This window comes from Erigeron canadensis, chromosome 9, assembly GCF_010389155.1.
Source record: "Erigeron canadensis isolate Cc75 chromosome 9, C_canadensis_v1, whole genome shotgun sequence".
Classification (NCBI taxonomy): domain Eukaryota; kingdom Viridiplantae; phylum Streptophyta; class Magnoliopsida; order Asterales; family Asteraceae; genus Erigeron; species Erigeron canadensis.
Window position 1 is genome coordinate 9,836,474 of NC_057769.1, and position 18,120 is coordinate 9,854,593.

General features: G+C 32.0%; 2 protein-coding genes across 2 annotated transcripts; both read right to left on the reverse strand.

Annotated features, from left to right (window-relative positions):
* Positions 1-631: 631 nt before the first annotated feature.
* LOC122582973 (histone acetyltransferase TAP1) lies at positions 632-5,936 on the reverse strand. Its single transcript, XM_043755407.1, has 8 exons — positions 5,830-5,936; positions 5,586-5,686; positions 4,649-4,709; positions 2,920-3,103; positions 2,254-2,353; positions 2,024-2,133; positions 1,293-1,386; positions 632-858 (listed from the first exon to the last, which is right to left on the reverse strand). Exons 1-8 carry the CDS (start codon positions 5,859-5,861, stop codon positions 779-781), a joined length of 762 nt encoding a protein of 253 aa, XP_043611342.1. The 5' UTR covers positions 5,862-5,936; the 3' UTR covers positions 632-778.
* A 2,853-nt stretch (positions 5,937-8,789) lies between these two features.
* LOC122582072 (non-specific lipid-transfer protein 1-like) lies at positions 8,790-9,541 on the reverse strand. The gene is made up of 2 exons (XM_043754421.1): positions 9,105-9,541; positions 8,790-8,943 (listed from the first exon to the last, which is right to left on the reverse strand). The coding sequence occupies exons 1-2, from the start codon at positions 9,452-9,454 to the stop codon at positions 8,934-8,936; spliced, it is 360 nt and encodes a 119-aa protein (XP_043610356.1). The 5' UTR covers positions 9,455-9,541; the 3' UTR covers positions 8,790-8,933.
* Positions 9,542-18,120: the final 8,579 nt, after the last annotated feature.

The window sequence follows — 18,120 nt, forward strand, 5'->3', positions numbered from 1 at the left end:
ACTCAGTTTAAAGCATCTTATGTCAAACTGTATAAGTTTCATTTAATCTTAAACAGTTAAGTTAATATTTTTGGCTAACAAAAACTGGTTTAAAATGGGGAAAAAAAGGTTTTTTACACCATACTTTGCAAGTAATCACTTGTAATGTCCTGAGCACCATGTACAAGATGAATAAAGCAACAATATATACAAAATTACAAATCAATAACTGTTTGTGCTTCATATAGTTTGGATTTGGGATATAGTTATATAACATCTATACCATCATGATACAACTGATTACTCAACTCCTAATATTGAAATTATATAATCAGAAAGCTAACTAGAAGATAATAAAATCAAGATGAATCACTCAAGTGGAATATATTTAGAGGTAGAACTTGCTCAACAAAACAAACACTTATTGCACCTTAAGAGAAGAAGCTGAATGCCAATACTAAGGTGATCATTGATATAAACAAATACAAAAAGTACGGTTAAAAGTTAGGTGAAACTGATCGGGGAGAAACTAAAGCAACACCCTTATGCCTTTGTGCTTACTGCTTACTAAATCAAACCAAAAAGACAGCACAAAGCAAACCCTGTAACTAAAGATGTATGTGCTAACATTATGCCAGTACACGTTTGGAGCTTAGAAGACCCAAATACATCTTTCAATAAGTTAATATATGTTATGCTACAAAAAGTTGTATTAATATTAGAGCAGTATGTATTTAACATGGTAAAATGCATTTCGAGCTTTGTCCTACATATACAGCATGCGGTGTTGTGGGCTGCGCTAAAACTTTGGGTACCAGAACATACCTTTGATGCCTTCAGGGTCAGGTTCAAATCCTAGATTCCTATAAAACTCCACAACTGGAGTAACAATTAACAAACCAAATTTAGCTAAATTTGTAAAACCTATAATCAATTTCATTAGAGGTGGAAAAATGGTCAGGGACTCGGGGTTGTTAATGATTCAAATGTGTTTGGGTCGTAACAGGTTAAAACTGAGTTGGGTCAACCCAAACCACTTATTTTTGTCTTTTCTTTATTGAATTGTATAAACTATTAATGTGTTAAATATCATTACAATGTTTGTATCATTATAACAAACAACTAAAATTACTTTGTAAAACAAAATTTTGAGGTTTATGCATTCCATGTACCCTTTAGACGAATTTGAACACGTTTTCAATTTAGCTAAGTTTGCCTATTACACATGCAGAAAAGTTAATGGTCTAAATCAAAAAACCGGTCACCATTGGCAACATCATATGCAATATTAAGACAATCAAGTTGCTACATACCTTTACTGTCTGCAAATAGTGTGATGTTGCCAATGTCTCGCTGAAGCAAAGCTCGAATAATCTTCTCGATTAGAGCTTTTCCAAGACCTTGGCCCTATTAAAGATACCCAATACAGATATTAAATTTCCACAACATTTTCCTGCTTTTAATTGTAGATTTGTATGGCCTGTATATACGGATGTTAACCTAATCAAACATGGATATCCAAATTAATAATAGACTGGTAAATTTCTATCCGACTTTAGGAAATGTTAAAGGCTCGACATCAAAATTTGGAGAGTACTGAAAACTACTAATCTAGTCGAGTCAGATTGCATAAAAAGGTAAGTCATCGTATCACTTCAGATAATCAACTAATTTGCCATTGGTAAAACTGTAATGACACCATTCAATAAATAACTATGGATTAAAAATCTATGGTTAAACTGATTTTCTGATTACCACATGCAGGCCTAAATGCCTATAACCTATCATGTTGTTGCAAGATCCAAATCTAAACATGTTTATGCCACTAAACTTTTGGATGCTCAACAATCAGAAGCTAGCTACCCCATTATCCATAGAGTAAGACCTAAATCAGAATATTTACAAGGGTATATACAGTTTCAGCAAATATTAATCAGATCATCCATAAGTGCATATTTATTGAAAAACGATAGTACAATGAAGTCGTAGCTATTTATTTTATTTATTTTTATTTTTTCTAGAATGATGTTTCTTTCTTCTGTACCTGGTAGCTGGGATCTACAAGAACATCCCATATTGTTGCATTGAAAGCATGATCTGATGTAGCACGAGCCATGCCAATGAGCTTTTTATCATTATCTGGTTCTGTTAATTCTGTGAAGTATCTTCCCAAAATACACTAAGATTTGTCACTAAAATAAATAACAAAAAAAGTAAAAACCAAATGCTTTACGTGAACCCAATTTGATTGCGCAAATATCAAGGAAAATATACCTTCTCCGGCCAATTTCTTTACTGAATGCAACGTTGCTACCATGTAGCTGTTTCTCAATGCAGCAGCTAGCTTGGATAGTGGTCTTCTGGGCCACCCAACCTTTTAAGCAACGAAGAATTTTACTTTTGACAACAAGATAAAACAAACCACAATCTGAAAAAATTTGACATATTAAGATGGTAACTTGAAATCTGGAATTTATCTTCATTGGCATCTATTAGCTAGAGGTAGCAAGAAGGATAGGTCAAGCAGGTTGTGTAATGCATCAAGATAGATTCAGGTGAAAAGAGGTCAAGTGGTTTGAACCAAAGCAAATTTTGCCCAAACTTAATCCATGCGCCAGATAGATTACAAATGCTATATTGCAAAAATGATATACATTTCTTGATAAATCAATTAAGAAAACTGTATGCATTTAAAGACACTTTGGGTGGCGTTCGAGCCATTTCCTAATTAGCTGATTCTTTCAAATTTGTCTTGTTGGCAGGTTAGGTAAACATAACCCAAAACGACCCACTCAAAACTAAATACGTTGAAACCGCCACCTGTAAAAGTTAACTAATGTAGTAATGTATGTTTTACGTGTATCAGCTAGATAATACACAGATGAAGCATAAGAAGTAGCAATCCATGTATGCAACCTACATGTTTAATTGAACCATTACCTTATCACATAAGGCTTGGAGATCATACACGTCAATTACTGCTCCTGAAGAAAAAATAATTTGTTCAATTGTTCCATCTGGTAGGGTCTTTTCAATGAGTACAAATTCCTCTGGAAGAGGTTCTTCCTCTTCCTGGATACTTGAAGGTGGCTCTATAACTTGTGTAGAGTTGTTCTTTATTAACCTGTGACAATACAATGAGATTGGTTATAATGAGAGTTTATGAGACATGGAAAGTTAAACTTGATCATATCATTAGAAAGGCAAAGCAAATAACATGTTAATTGGTTTTGTAGCAATACTTTTTCTGTAAATGAGTACTAATTTACTAGAGACTTTGTGATTTGCATATCTAATCTTAAATTCAATAATGATTCGTGACAATAATTGTCCTTGCTTATATAGAGTATAATGAAGATTAAAGACAAAGAATGGCGTTATAGACCACTTACAGGTTGTCAGGTCCAATAGAATTCTATCTTTTATAACATTCCCTGACATTGTGTTTTAGAGGATATTTTATATTTATATATCGTATATTGTTCATCAGTGTCTTGGATATCTAGAATACTGATAACGTGCATAAAATGAATAAATGCAAAGCCATTGATTAGCATAGAATCATTCATTAACATCCCTTGTTTTATATCATGTACCATCCATATACTCAGTTAAAATAAAATAAAAGTCATTATGGGATATTGGGATATTAGGAAAATGGCATGCTCTATGTTGGGAGTTATTCTAAACTAATACACAAACACATTGGCCACCACCAACAGCCGCTGTCACTGTCGCAACCACTGCAGATTGCAACTCTCTGCCACCTCAATCGAATCCGTTTTATAACCGATCATCTCTCATATGCTCATCCGCTTATGCAGTAGACAAGACTACCAACCTTTACTCTCCTCGCCACCAACTATGGATGATGGATGGCCACGTATCAGCACTGCTTCTTGCATCTATCACATCACACTCATACCCATCCTTTTTGAGCAATCTCCACACCCTTTGTTACCCTCAACATGATATGCTTGATCAGATACAAACTTCATATGTCTACACACATCTAAGATTTAATTGTATCGTGAACGTGTAATGACCAATAATATATAATGAATATAAAAGATGAAAAAATGTATGTATCTGGAGAGGGCCATGGGTGCAACTATAAGAGGTTCTAGGGTACTTATGTCATGACCAAAACTAGTGTTAGTTGATGTTTGAGTCCAAAACAAATAAGGTTTTTGTGTCTATTAGGTTAATTCTTTAGTCATCGTAAAAGTATCGGAATTATTTCCCATGTGAGATTAATCCATGTGGTTTCTTGGAAAGGCTAGCATCCAATCAAATCTGCAACTTGTCCGTATGTAGATATCATTAAAGAGCAGCTTTTGGTACTAACATCCACGGGAACTAGAGGAAACTACTTCTGCCTAGAATTACTAAAGTTCCTTTTAGAAACGAGTTCTCAAACGAAGTTCATCATCGTTCTGGGAATTAGGTTGTTATACACTATACATGATTTCTATATGTGAAAGTGTGATCATGCAACTAAATGATAGGTGATATGTGCAACAAGCCAACAATATTTTCTCATGTTTATGCTTCCTTACATCCACTCCAGTTATAGCTAGGCCTACAGTTTTTATTCAGATTATGCAATTACCACACTACATAACGAGTAATGACCCCCGAGATAAGAAAGAGGAATAGTTGCACTTACCCAGATCTAATGGATTCCCAAAATCCTGCATTCAACCTAGAGACCTTGAGCTTTCTACTCCCTGACAAAACGTTACAATGTAATCGCCAAGATTAATCATTTCCAAACTGAATGGACAGAAGTGTTCAGATAATAAAATAAATAAGAACTTTACCCAGTGTAGGATCCGTATACGTGAAAGACAATCGGTTTGACTACAATAATTCTGATAGACAACTTCACGCATTCAAGAACATTTAAAAAACGAAATGTTATAAAACTAGTCAATGAGTTTGCTGCTCACACTTCTCACATATATTTGGGGCCTTAGGGGGACTGTTTAGTCGTAGAAAAACGGGGCATTTTTTTCGAGCATAAACAAACTGGAACTTTAAATAATAAAACTTTCTAATATATACTTATCTATACTATATTATAAAGCAAATAGGGTTTCAACTTTCAATTCAACATTTACTTTCCCAAAATGCCCCTTCTATCAATTATATATTACCAAACACCATTTCTCTCTCATCAAATCTCAACCAATCATCTTTTTTCTCTCTCATCCATAAATCATTTATTCCTCTAACTCGTTCAAAATCTTTTATCTCACAAACCGTACATCGATAAATTATAAAAATTATATGGGTGTTTTTAAAATTTCATGCTCTTTCATTAGAGATGTTATTTGATATACTTTCGACGAATTTTTAAATTCGAGGGCGGAGCCCGTACGGCTAAGTCATTTGGCTATCACACTCTATGACCTATCACCCCATCATCTGACCGCCACAACGCGCAGGTAATTGCTCTCGTACTATATTACATATATAAAACATAATCCTTATTTTCACACCCTGTGATACACCACTGCCAATGACCTGAAGCAGTCCCAACTCACAACCGCATATAGATATAGATATAGATACAGATATAATAATGAGCGATTAGGGAGAACCTGTGGTGATTGTTGAGATGCCAGCGGGAGGACAAGATATGGTGCGGTGGTTATTATTAGAAGATATACATAATAAATCTACAGGTGAAACTATACCACATCTGTAACACAACAAAATAATTACAATTTTTATTAGACAAAAATTACTAAAATTAGGAAGTGAGAAACAGATATTATTGTATTGTTGTTTAGGGTTATAGAGGAAGAAAAGGTTATTATTATTATTATTATTTATAGTACTTACAATGAAGATGAAGATGAGGAAGCCTGCAGCATTTCCTTACTATCTATCTGTATCTATATCTCTGTATGTATGTGAATTGAAAAAATGTACAAAAATAAATGACTGGATTGTGGAGATAATACTATTGAACCCCACCTTTGTTTTGTTGATCGTGAGTAACCCGGTCTTGAGACCAACTTTTAAAACCACAAAATATGAGGGACAGGATTTTTCAAGAGTTTCGCTCAACCGCTAATGGACTACCTGACCTATTGACCGGATTGAGTTGGTGTTTTGGCCAACCTAAAATATTTTAAACTAGTATTTTGCCCGTGTTTTGCCACCGGTCTTTAATGCTAGCAAATAATGGACATCGTATAAATAAACCGGGTGTTTAAATAACAAATAATCAAATCAGAATTATTATCCCCCACAGTCAACTTTTTGTCGTTGACCGTCAGATTGTGCACCAAAACACGTCGAGAGGATTTATTATTAAGAGGTAAAACCCTAATGGATTTTTAAGGTTTGTTGGCGATTCCCCAAAGGTAGGAACGGTGTTCCTTTACGCCAACGAAGGTGTATGAGGATGGCGATCAAATTGTATTCGACTTAAGGGGTTTTATTTAGGATATTAGTTCGATTCGAGATCGTATGAGTATGGGTTTATTCGGTGATGTTCCGAATGAATGATGATCTCATATGTGAAGGGGTACTCCTCCTTTTATAAGAGGAGATTCCTTGGAGTAGAAGGTTAGGGTTTCCGTATTCCTTCTTTATGTCAAACTCCTTTTACCATCTTTATCCGATCTAGTTTCCTTTGGGAGTTTATCCCTTAGAGAGATCGAATTAAGTAAGGATTATGTTTGTTATTTGGAAAGGATTTATATTAATCCTTTCGTATCTTGGTCGAGTTAAGCAACTTCGTGCTTCTGCCCTTCGTAAGGGCGCTTCGTATTTAGTATCCTTCGTATAATGATTCGGAGGGGTACATCGTCACCGTCATTGTATGATATGTTTTAGATTTTGAAACAGATGGATGTTTGCTGTTGACGGAGACGATCAGGTTTTTTAACCTGAAAATCTTTATGATAGAGTTAATAGGCAAAACTAAAGAAAATTAAAGTTTGTGGTAGAGCTAAAAAATTGAAAGGTATGTGGTAGAAAACTAAAAATTTGAAAGTCAAAGTATGGATAAAAATCAAATAAGATGAAAATTTGTGGTAAAAAAAATTAAAAAGTTATGGGTTTAAGTAATAAAAGTTATAAAAAAGAAAAAAAGAAACTATTGTACTTAAGCATACTTAAATTGTTATATATATAATAATTTTTTATAAACTTTTAAATCACCAACACAAAACTCCACAATCCATTTAACCTAAAATCAATCCGACAACCTATTAACCTACAACTCATATGACCAGTTGCTCTAAATTCAACCTACCAACCAAAATTTTTTTTAAGTTATTAAGTTGAATTCAACTTTGCACTAATGAGGTTGACAAGTTTCAGGTTGAAATTTCCCGTCTGACTTTAGAGTCAATGCAGATTAAGTGTTTTCAGTCCATCATCGAAACTTATTAACACCCTAAGTCTAGATTACCATAGGATTAAGTTGTAGAGTAATAATGTGAGTTAAGAAGGAGACACACACATATATATTTTTTTATTATTATTAAAAAGAGGAAAATAAGTGAAAGTCTTAATGTGGGTGATATATTACCAATGTGAAAACTAAATGAGAATGACCAGACTTGATAAATTGGACAAAATGTTCAACCTTTTAGCCATGTTGTCTTTGTTAAAATGCTTAAGACACATTTAGTTGTCGTGCATTACACCGATACACTTTTAATTTAGAATATTGAAATATAATAACTGAAAAAATAAAGTGAGAAAATGATTAAACAAAGAAATAAAATAAAATTGATTTAGTTAATGTAAGGTATTTTCATTATACGGGTTTATATTTGTTAAGCACTTAAGTTGAATGAAAAATCAGAAAAGTTCTAATGAATTAAGCTTCAAAATGAACAAAATAACAGAAAAATTTATTAATATTTCATTATTAACTATATATAGTTATTTATTAAAAAAATAATAAAGTAAAAAGAAACACTGAAATACCCAAAATACAAAATAATTCTTTAAATAAAAATATAACACTCTCATAATTTTTTTCCAAAAGCTACATGAACTAATGAAAACTTGTTCGTTATTATTTTAATTTCTAACCTATTTTCTACTTATTTGATTTTAAGTTAAGCATATTACATAATATTAAAAACCAACATATTTTGTACAATATATAATGCAATATCTTTTTACATTTTTTAACCCCTAAAATTTTTGCCTCAAATATTTTGACCCACATAATACAACTTTACGCATGAGTTAATTTTGTGGCTTCTTACTTCTTTTCATTTTACTTTCTAACTTTTGCTCTTCATTAAAATTATCGTTTTTTTTTTTTTGACTTAAATTTTTTGGGTTAATGTGAACAAATTAAAAATTTTGTCACGCTTTTATGTGTGTAAAAATATGTAGAATTAAAAGTGTGTAGAAATTTCTCCACACTAAAAAGCGTATAGAACTAAAAGTTCACACTTAGTGTAGATTTTCACAATTATTTTGTAACTCTCATTTGTCCACGGCAACTAAAAAGTTAGCGTGGAAAAATAAGGTGTTATGGAAAAAATTTTACACACTTTTATTTCTACATATTTTTACACACATAAAAACGTGACAAAATTTTTAATTTGTTCACGTTAACTAAAAGTGTAAACAAATGTAATATTTGTTTTACTCATATGCGCCATCTAGTAGACCAATACAGCTGTTTATTTCATATGTTACGTACATTTCATTCCCTGAGGAAACCAACCAAAGTACCAAACACAACGTTTTATTATCCATTCCTTCCGTAGTTCCGTTTGATTACTAACAAACACAACGTTTAAATGGTGAAAAGGGTAAACAAATAAAAGGGGAAAGATAGCCACTAATTTTATATCGCCCAATATTTCAAAGGATGAAATCATCATAACTATTAAATTTGAAATACATGCACTAATTATATCGAAAATTAAGGTTGCTACACTTTTGGTTCATCAATCATGTCTACCTCATTGGATTCTGCAAAATCAAAAAGAAGAATATAAATGAAAAACTTAGAAAAGCCGATCGATCGACATGCACCCCTTAATGAATAGCTAATTAAAAACGAACATATATGTAATACGGAGTACTACATAAAATATATCAAAATGTTGAACTATATATATATACTAATATACCTGTTGCAATCGGTGGAAGGGCTAAGCTTGTACGGAAAGTTGATACTACATTTACTGGGAAGACTAGAAGCATAATTCCCACTGATACCACGGTAAGACGAAGAAGCACTCTTTAAACAACTACAAATGGTCTTACGGTTAGCGGTACTTCTTGCTTTATTTTTAAGGTCTCTGATCCCGCTACAACATGCTGATGATGGAGCACCACCGTTCCTTAAGTACCCGAGACACGGTGCTCCAGCTCTCACGACCTCACCACATGTCACCCCTTCCACCTCGGGTGCAGCCAATGTCATCAAAACCACCACCAACGCCACCGCCAAAGACAACTTCATGAATTTGGATGCCATTGATTATTATTTTTACAAGAAAGAAATTATATATATATAGGGAATTGTTTGTTAATTAATGTAAATGCTTTGAATGTGGTAACAAAAACATGTGAAGGTGGGGTTTATATAGATAGAAGCAAATGGATGTTTTGTACGATTTGGTCAACTTGTATTACATCGTACAAAAGAAAATTTATGTGCCGACTTGTTCAATATTAATAAGTTAAAGGTTTTGTTAAATGAAGCTAGTTCCTTAAAAAAAGGCATTTAGAGATAAACCTTTAATATAATGACCTGGTATAACTTTTTTATACACGTAAATTAGTGCAGTCTTAATTAGGGCTGCATGCAACAACTTCTATAAGTTAATCAAAACGGAAATTTTTAAACATTATAACTCTATATTTTTAATAATTTTTTAGCATTATAACTCTATATTTTTAATAAATTCCTCTCTATTACCCTTTTATTTTATAAATATAGATTTTTTTTTTCACCCTGTTAGGTCTGTGCTTATAAAGTCAGTCTTTTTGGAGCTTCTATCATATCAGCATCACATTACTCAGGACTCTTCTCAGGACTCTCACTGTCTATAAGGACAGCTTCTTCAGGACTTCTTCGCCACATTATCAATTCTTTTATATATTTTTTAATTAACAAAACACTATTCAAATATAATAAAAAAACATTTTATTATTAAACAAACAAATTACATTACTTAAAAATAAAAGACAACACAAAATTAAAAACCATAATACTTGATAAAAACACAAAATACATAATGATAAGATTACTCCTCATCTTCATCATCATTGATTGAAATTTTCCCTAAGTCACGGTAAGCGCGTTCGTCGAGCCACCACTTGTCGTGTTGCAGACATTTGACTTCCCAAGTACTTTTGTCTTCCCCGCAATTGTCGTGATACGATTCGGCCCAAGTGCATTAGTCACCCAACATGTGACCAACGTTAAAAACGTCATCGACCACCCTCTTTATTTTCTTGATCTCATGTTGTAGAAACAAAGAATATGTCTCTTCGTGCTTCGAGACCTTGCGGCCTAGTGCTTATATTGCCTCAACCTGATGCTCGCATTGTCGTCTTTTATCCCGTAGGTAACCCATGACCCCAGAGACTTCAGTTTAAAGGAGAGTATCCTCTTTGATATCAGCCATGATTTATGTTTTCATCTCATGTTCGGTTAGACAAGGTCGATGAACATTCTTGTTTGATGATGAGGACGCCATTTAGTTAGAAAGAGAGAGTGAGTTAGTAAAATAATGAAAATGGGAATGTGGATGTGGATGCAACTGAATTGTGCTCTGGGTTGGTATTTATAGACTGGCAATCCAACTAGCCGTTCAGGGGCTGAAAGTGTAAATGTTTTTGAATGTTTGGCCGTTTGAGGGACTAAAATTGTAAATATTTTGAATTCGAACGTTGGATGGACTAATTGTGTAAATATTATCAATTTTAAATGTTGGAGGAGTGTCTTTTAATTTAGCTATAAATATTGGCTCCTTATCAGATATTTATTTTACCAAAACTCAGATTTTTATACATTTTAAATGGCTTCTTTATCAAATGTCCCTAACCATAAACCACCAATAACTGTTGATCAAATGAATGACAGTATCATGGCTGATATCCTCACCAAAACTTAGACTTTTATACATTTTAAATGGCTTCTTTATCAAATGTCCCTAACAATAAACCACCAATGAATGTCGATCAAGTAAATGATAGTATCATGGCTGATATCCTCGACTACCAAATGTTCAAAGAGGAACTTGTTGAAATTGGTCTAAAACTGGTAGCAAAAAAAAAAAATGGTGTCAAGAACAAATCGGTTATATACAAACCGGACATTGTACTGATCTTGAGTGTCAATACTTCGCTTATTTGCAGGGAAAGTTCTACAAAATTCAAGTTGTTGTGGAACAACTTGGTAAAACCTTCAACGAGTTCATCATGAATGCCAGAGCAATCTATGAGATGAAGAAATAAGTTTGTATTTTAATAATATGTTCAATGAACTATTATGTTGTATGTTTCTCTTTAATAAGTTTGTAGTGTTTTTAAATTATGAATAAAAGTCTATTTTTATTAAAATACAAAGTAGACATTACAATACATAAAACAAACTTAAATAAAATACATAAAAGAAACTTAAATAAAATACATAAAACACACTTAAATAAAATACATAAAACACACTTAAAAATACATAAAACGACTTAATTAAAATACATAAAACAGACTTAATTAAAAGCGGACAACCGTGATAAGCTTCCTATAACAATGCTCGTATCTGAAGCACCTCCCATAATTCTCACGGTACTCCTGAAGCGCCGTTGCATAGACCAACTCATCAGATTGAATCTGTGCATTCACCCTCTTATAAATTGCCTGAAACTGCTTACATTCATTGCAAATTTTATGTGACCTAGTAGTTGAGATACGCTCCGTGGACCTTCAGTGGTGCGTCTGTTGAAGCTTTCATATATATTGGTCCAAGCACTTTTTTTCGGTTGTTGGGTTAACCGTTTCACAATCTTATATCCAACACCTGCATAACAAAAGATCTTCGGATTCAGTCCACACTTGTCTCGCCATTTTGAAATTGAATGGTTTGAGGAGGATAAAAATGAGTTGAAAGAAATTGTTTAGTGATTTAAATTGGTTGTGTTAAATGTGAAAAATTGTTAGTGTTTAAATTGGAAAAAAACTAAATTTGAACGTTGGGGATTAAAAATAAAAAGAAAAAAAGCATAAACCTCAAACGGCTAGAAAGGACCCACATTGGAGCGTTTTCGAACTTCTTGGTGGAGAACAAAGCCGAAGAGGCAGACACAAGGACAATGGGTGTCAATAGCATTTGAGCGTCCAAGACCCATGGAACGGTTATAAGCACCGGCCTTACAAGTTAAGCTTTTAGATACATGCATTATTCAGGGATTCATGGAATATAGCATTTTACGTGTATAAGACTATAGATCTATAAAATGAATAGCTTTGTAAATTGATATTGACAACAAATCAACAAATTAAAAGATAATACTAATAATAATAAAAAAAAAAAAGTTTTCAATTGCTCATAATATATGCTCTACTATACGAAGTACATTTCATTTTGATATTCATTTATTTCTTTATTATGTTATCATTTCTAGTGATACCAGTTTGCCATTTTTTTCTTTCTGTCGGTCATCTATACTATTTATAATCTATACTATTTATAAAGCAAATTTTTTCTAGATTTTCAAAATTGAATTGAAATTTTCAATATTGATTTTAATTACATCCCCAAAATATCTCTCTCATCTATTTTATATTTATCTAAAATAACCATAATACTTTTTCTCTCTCCTCAAATCTTAACCAATCATCTTTTTTCTCTCTCATCCATAAATCATTTATTCCTCCAATTCATTCAAAATCTTTTATCTCAAAAATCATACGTCGATAAATTATAAAAATTGTATGGATGTTCTTAAAATTTCATGCTCTTTCATTAGAGATGTCATTCGATATACTTTCGATGAATTTTTAAATCCGAGGGCGGAGGCCGTAGGCATTTGACTATCACACTCTCTGACCAAGCTATCACCCCCACCATCTCACCGCCGCAACGCGCGGGTACTTACTCTCGTATTAGAAAAAGAATGAGAGATTAAGTTTGAGATCCTTAAAAACATTTAATACTATCTTATAAAGCATTTTGCTCTTTTTTTTAAGAAAAGATGATTTGAACTACTACCCAAAATACCCTTATTCTTTATTCAATAATTTAAACATCTCTATCTAATATACTTATAATAACCTTAAATCTCAAACACTAATTTTTTTCCCTCTCATCAAATATCAACCACTCATTTTTTCTCTCTCATCTATAAATTATTTTATTCCTCTAATTCATTCCAAAAATTTTATCTCAAAAACCGTATATTGATAAATTATAAATATTGTATTGGTGTTCTTAAAATTCCATGCTCTTTCATTAGAGATGTCATTTGATATATTTTCGACGAAGTTTTAAATTTGAAAGCGGAGCCCGTACGACTAAGGCATTTGACTATCATACTTTATGACTTAACCTATCACCCCCACCATCTCACCAACGCAACGCGCAGACACTATCTCTCATTAAAAAAAAAAAAAAAAAAAAGGTTTGAGATTATTAATGGGCTTGACCGCGGTTGTTAATTGTGGTCTGAAGGTAATTAATGGGCTAACGTAAACAATGCTCCGGGCTTTGAGGTTTTGGTCGTTAAAATTGAAGGTTTTTATTCTAGTTTTACATTATTTTATTTTTTTTGTCATTCGTTCCTCGATCTTTCTTTTTTTTGAACATTCGTTCCTCGATCTTTCATACAAGTTGTGTATCTTTATCTTAATTTTTTTTTAATTATACTAAATCATGTTTGCATAAATTATCGACCAATCACAATTTTTTGATTTCTTAAAATTGACTTTTTTTTCAATTTTGACTTTAACATACATTTTTTGATTTCCATTACAAATTTACATTTTTGACCAAATAATTTTAATATAATATTTTAGACCCATTAAATTTAATATAATTAATAATAATAGCTAATATATATTATAATAGTTAATATTTATCCAATAGAAAAATATTTAAAATATATATCTAACAGAATAATAGTTAATATAAATCTTTTCTTTTTGAAAAGTAAATGTCATTCAACTAATATAAATCCGATAATATGTTCTATCATATAATAAAATGATGGTGACCTATTATGATTTTTTTTAGTGTTTAAATATCGTTAAGTATGTCACAATTTACAACTTTGATAGACATATTATATCTTATAATATTCAAATATCGTTAAACATGTGATAGTAAACAACTTCGACGAACATATTTATAAAAAAATATTTTAATATAAAACTCGAAGTGTTAATTTTGACACTTAATTTATCAATATAGATCAAGTTTTTATTTATCTAAATAGTATGTTAATTTTAAACTATAATAAATTAACATTTAATATTGATAACACTGTAAGCCCCGTGTATTAGACACGAGCCTATAATAGCAATAATACTAACAAAATGTGTAATTTGATGGGCTTTGTATGTAAAACCGTGGCTTATTCATATGAGCCATGGTCTCACTATTATTTTAGGCTATCTAAAGGATTTAGAAAAAATAAAATCTATAATCTTTTTCGAATTTTGGACATCTACTTGAAGAATGAGTGCTCTGATTAATCTCAAACTTTCCAATAAAATCCATCTACTCAATGTTTCTGCTAGCTAAGGGACAAGGGTGTAGTCGGCTATTTATATCGACAAAAAGCATCGGCTATCATCGGCTCTTTGGCAACCCTATAACACATGCATCGGCTAGTTTTGGCAAATTTAATCGGCTAGTTTTGGCTATATATATCGGCATGTTTTGGCCGATCCTTGTGAACGTTGGGAGCGTGCCTTTGTGACCGTTTTTCTTTTTGTTCTTGTGCCAAAATCATTTGTATCACCGGAAACCTAAAAAATTGATTTGGGGATTTTCGATTTTGAGGCTAGATTTATGTTTTTCTTGGCTTCTATTACTGGAATACATGCCGATAAAACTTGTCGATGCTCCTAACGTTATATTGCACCCTTTCCGGTGAGATCGAAAACCCCATTTTGGGGTTTCCGGTGGTTGTCGGCCAGAAATGTTCACTTTTTTAACGGCCAAAACTTTGTTTGGTTTGTGCAAGGGTGTAGTTGGCTATTTGACTACTTGTTCGGTTTTCCGGCGACCCCTTTTTTGGGGTTTCCGGTTTAATCCATTAGGGTTTCCTGTTGCTTTGTTGGTTTGGTTTTTCGGTGAGCCCTTTATTGGGTTTCCGGTGAACTATTGGTGTTGTTGCATGTTGCATCGGTTTTCCAGCGAGCCCTTTCTTGTTTTTTCCGATTAACTGCTGTTGCTGCTTACGACGGCTGTGGTTTTCCAGCGAGCCTTTTCTTGGGTTTATGGTTAACTGCTGATGTTGCTGCTACTTACGGCAGCTTGTTTTCCGGCGAGCCCTTTCTTGGGTTTTACGGTGAACTGTTGCTACTACTTATATGTACATATGTATATTTATCTTTTTACATTGCCTTTAATTGCATGTTTGTGATTAGCTTTGTAGTGTTAACTTAGACGTAGCATTGCCGGATTTTTCCTTGGTAGCGTTGCCGGATTTTGTTCCATTAAAGCAATAGGTAGCCGGAAAAAGTAGTTTTAGCCAATGATGGTATCATTGAACGGTTAGGTTGCCGGTGTTACGTTAAATGGGCGATGATGATACAAATGTTCGTAAAAATGGGACTCGGGTGATCAGAGGCGTATCTTGGCGGGGTTAACCTTCGGGTTAGCCGCCATGGCGTCTCCGACTTTAGAAATTTCCGACCCCCAAATTTTGAGCCAAGTTTCTATTTTATACAAAAAACGGTCACTTTATGTTTTCCGACAACTTTGATTATTTTTCGATTACCTTTTATATGTTTACCGACATTAGTAATTTGACAAGTTTTTGCTAGTTTTGTTTGCTACACCATGTAATTTGGCTAGTTTTTTGTAACGACATGTGTCAGCTTGTCATTGGTCAAAAACTTGCCAAACTTGCCAATCTGCCAAAGTTTTGACACTACACTCTTGCCCCTAAACATGCATGTAAGCTCAACTTTTTGGATGAAACATCTATTTTTATTTTTAATTACGTTCTTAACATCTTTCAAAATTATTTTTTGGCTATTTTTCTTTCGAGTTAATAAGACTTTTTAGTTTGCACATAGTTAAACTTTGATAATAATCTAATCTTTATAACAATGTAAACCCGCGTATTTGACACGAGTCTAAAATCTAATATATATACTAAAAGGCAACTGATCTAACCTCAATTAACCAATCACAACTCTCAATTTTTCAAAATTAATTAATTCAACACATGTCTAAATTAATTTACACTTTTTGTTTTTTCATAACCAATTTACACTTTTAACCCAATTTAAAAATAATTAATACTTTATTTCATAATGTATATCTAATAGCAAAATATAACTAAAAGTTAGAAAGATTACATATTTATATCAATATTTTATTTTATATTATTAACTGTAATCAATTTATAATATTGTTGTTATTAGTAATTGTAATCAGATTACAATTAGGATAATCATTGTTGTTATTAGCAATTGTAATCCGACTATAATTAGGATAATAATTGTTGTTATTAGTAATATTGTTGTTATATTAATTGTATCAGATTATAATTAGGATAATCATTACTGTTATTAGTTATTAAAATCAAATTATATTTAGGATACAAAATCTTCTTATATAAACTGATACCTACAAATAAAATCACCAACAGACAAAATTATTGAAAACCTCACGAACTAGCTCCTACTTTTAAATGTCTCAATTTCACCATCCAGTTTTGATATGATTTAGCATTCAGTATTAATATTTGAATGTCTCAATTTCTTTGTAAGTATATTTTTCCATTTAACGTATAAGTATTTGTCTGTTCCACATACTAATTTTTATACTGATAATTTTATAAAACCCGCTTATCTGACACGAGTCTAAAATCTAGTATGATTTTATAATGCACAGTTTTAAGTTCCTTGTCATTAGTTCAATTCATCGATCTTTATACAAGTCTTATGATTCAGAGTAATTGTTAAGAGCATAGGATCAATACATTATATAATAGTATGTAAGATGATATAAGGTTACAAAATAAAAATAAGATAATTTACCGTAAAAAAATTAAAAATTAATGTTAATTTTTGAATCTTGATCTTTTATTATAATCTAATAGTAATTTTTTTTTTTAATTTGACCTCACAAGTTAAAATTAATTTAAAAGAATGTCACCTTGATTATTGATGGTTCACACTTTGGTCCCAAGTGAGCTGTGGTACTGGCAAATCACGTGTGTGGGGTTTTAACTTTCAAGTTGACTTGGAGCAATCAAATTGTAGTTTTGTAGGTTTGGTTTGATACATGTTTAGGGCGTGTTTAGTTTGAGAAAACACTTTTTGTTTTTTAAAAAAACAAAGAAAACTGAAAACATGTTTAAATTGCATTTTCATGAAACAATTTTTCAAGAAAACAAAATTCTTGTTTTCACTTTTTGAACTAAAATTAGAAAACTACATTTTTTTTGTTTTTTGTTTTCCAAGCTAACAAGATGGAGAAATAGAAAACAAAAACAAGTGAATTTGAACATGTATTCTAGTTTTTTAAAAAAAAAATTCTTTTATTTTCAACGCATTTTCAAAGGTTTTATAAAGATGAAAAACCTTTTTTCATTTTCTAGAAAATTGGAAATGAAAAACTAGAAAACATTTTCTTGAACTAAATAACTTCTCACGGTATACAACGTAAAAATTGTCGATAACTAATAATAACACTTTGGGTTAATGGCTTTGTGCCAATGAGGAACTTCAATACTTCATTGATAATGGGCAAGAGTCCAATCCGCGAATCTCTATCGCCAATTTATATTGGCAACTTTTGGCAAGGAATTCTTTTAGCCTCTTCAAATTGGCACATTTTGGCATAATAGAAATTGTCACCATAGAGCCAATTGTGCCAACTTTTAGTAACTTTTTTTGGCTCCTAAATACAAGCTTCTGAACCCACCATTTTTATTTTTTATTTTTGACAACGTTTAT

Coding starts and splice junctions, on each gene's coding strand:
- LOC122582072 (XM_043754421.1), bottom strand. CDS start 9,454: ATGGCATCCAAATTCATGAAGTTGTCTTTGGCGGTGGCGTTGGTGGTG.
- LOC122582973 (XM_043755407.1), bottom strand. CDS start 5,861: ATGCTGCAGGCTTCCTCATCTTCATCTTCATT. Junction 4,710..5,585: donor CATCTCAACAATCACCACAG/GTTCTCCCTAAT, acceptor ACGTTTTGTCAG/GGAGTAGAAAGCTCAAGGTC. Junction 3,104..4,648: donor TGGGAATCCATTAGATCTGG/GTAAGTGCAACT, acceptor GTATTGTCACAG/GTTAATAAAGAACAACTCTA.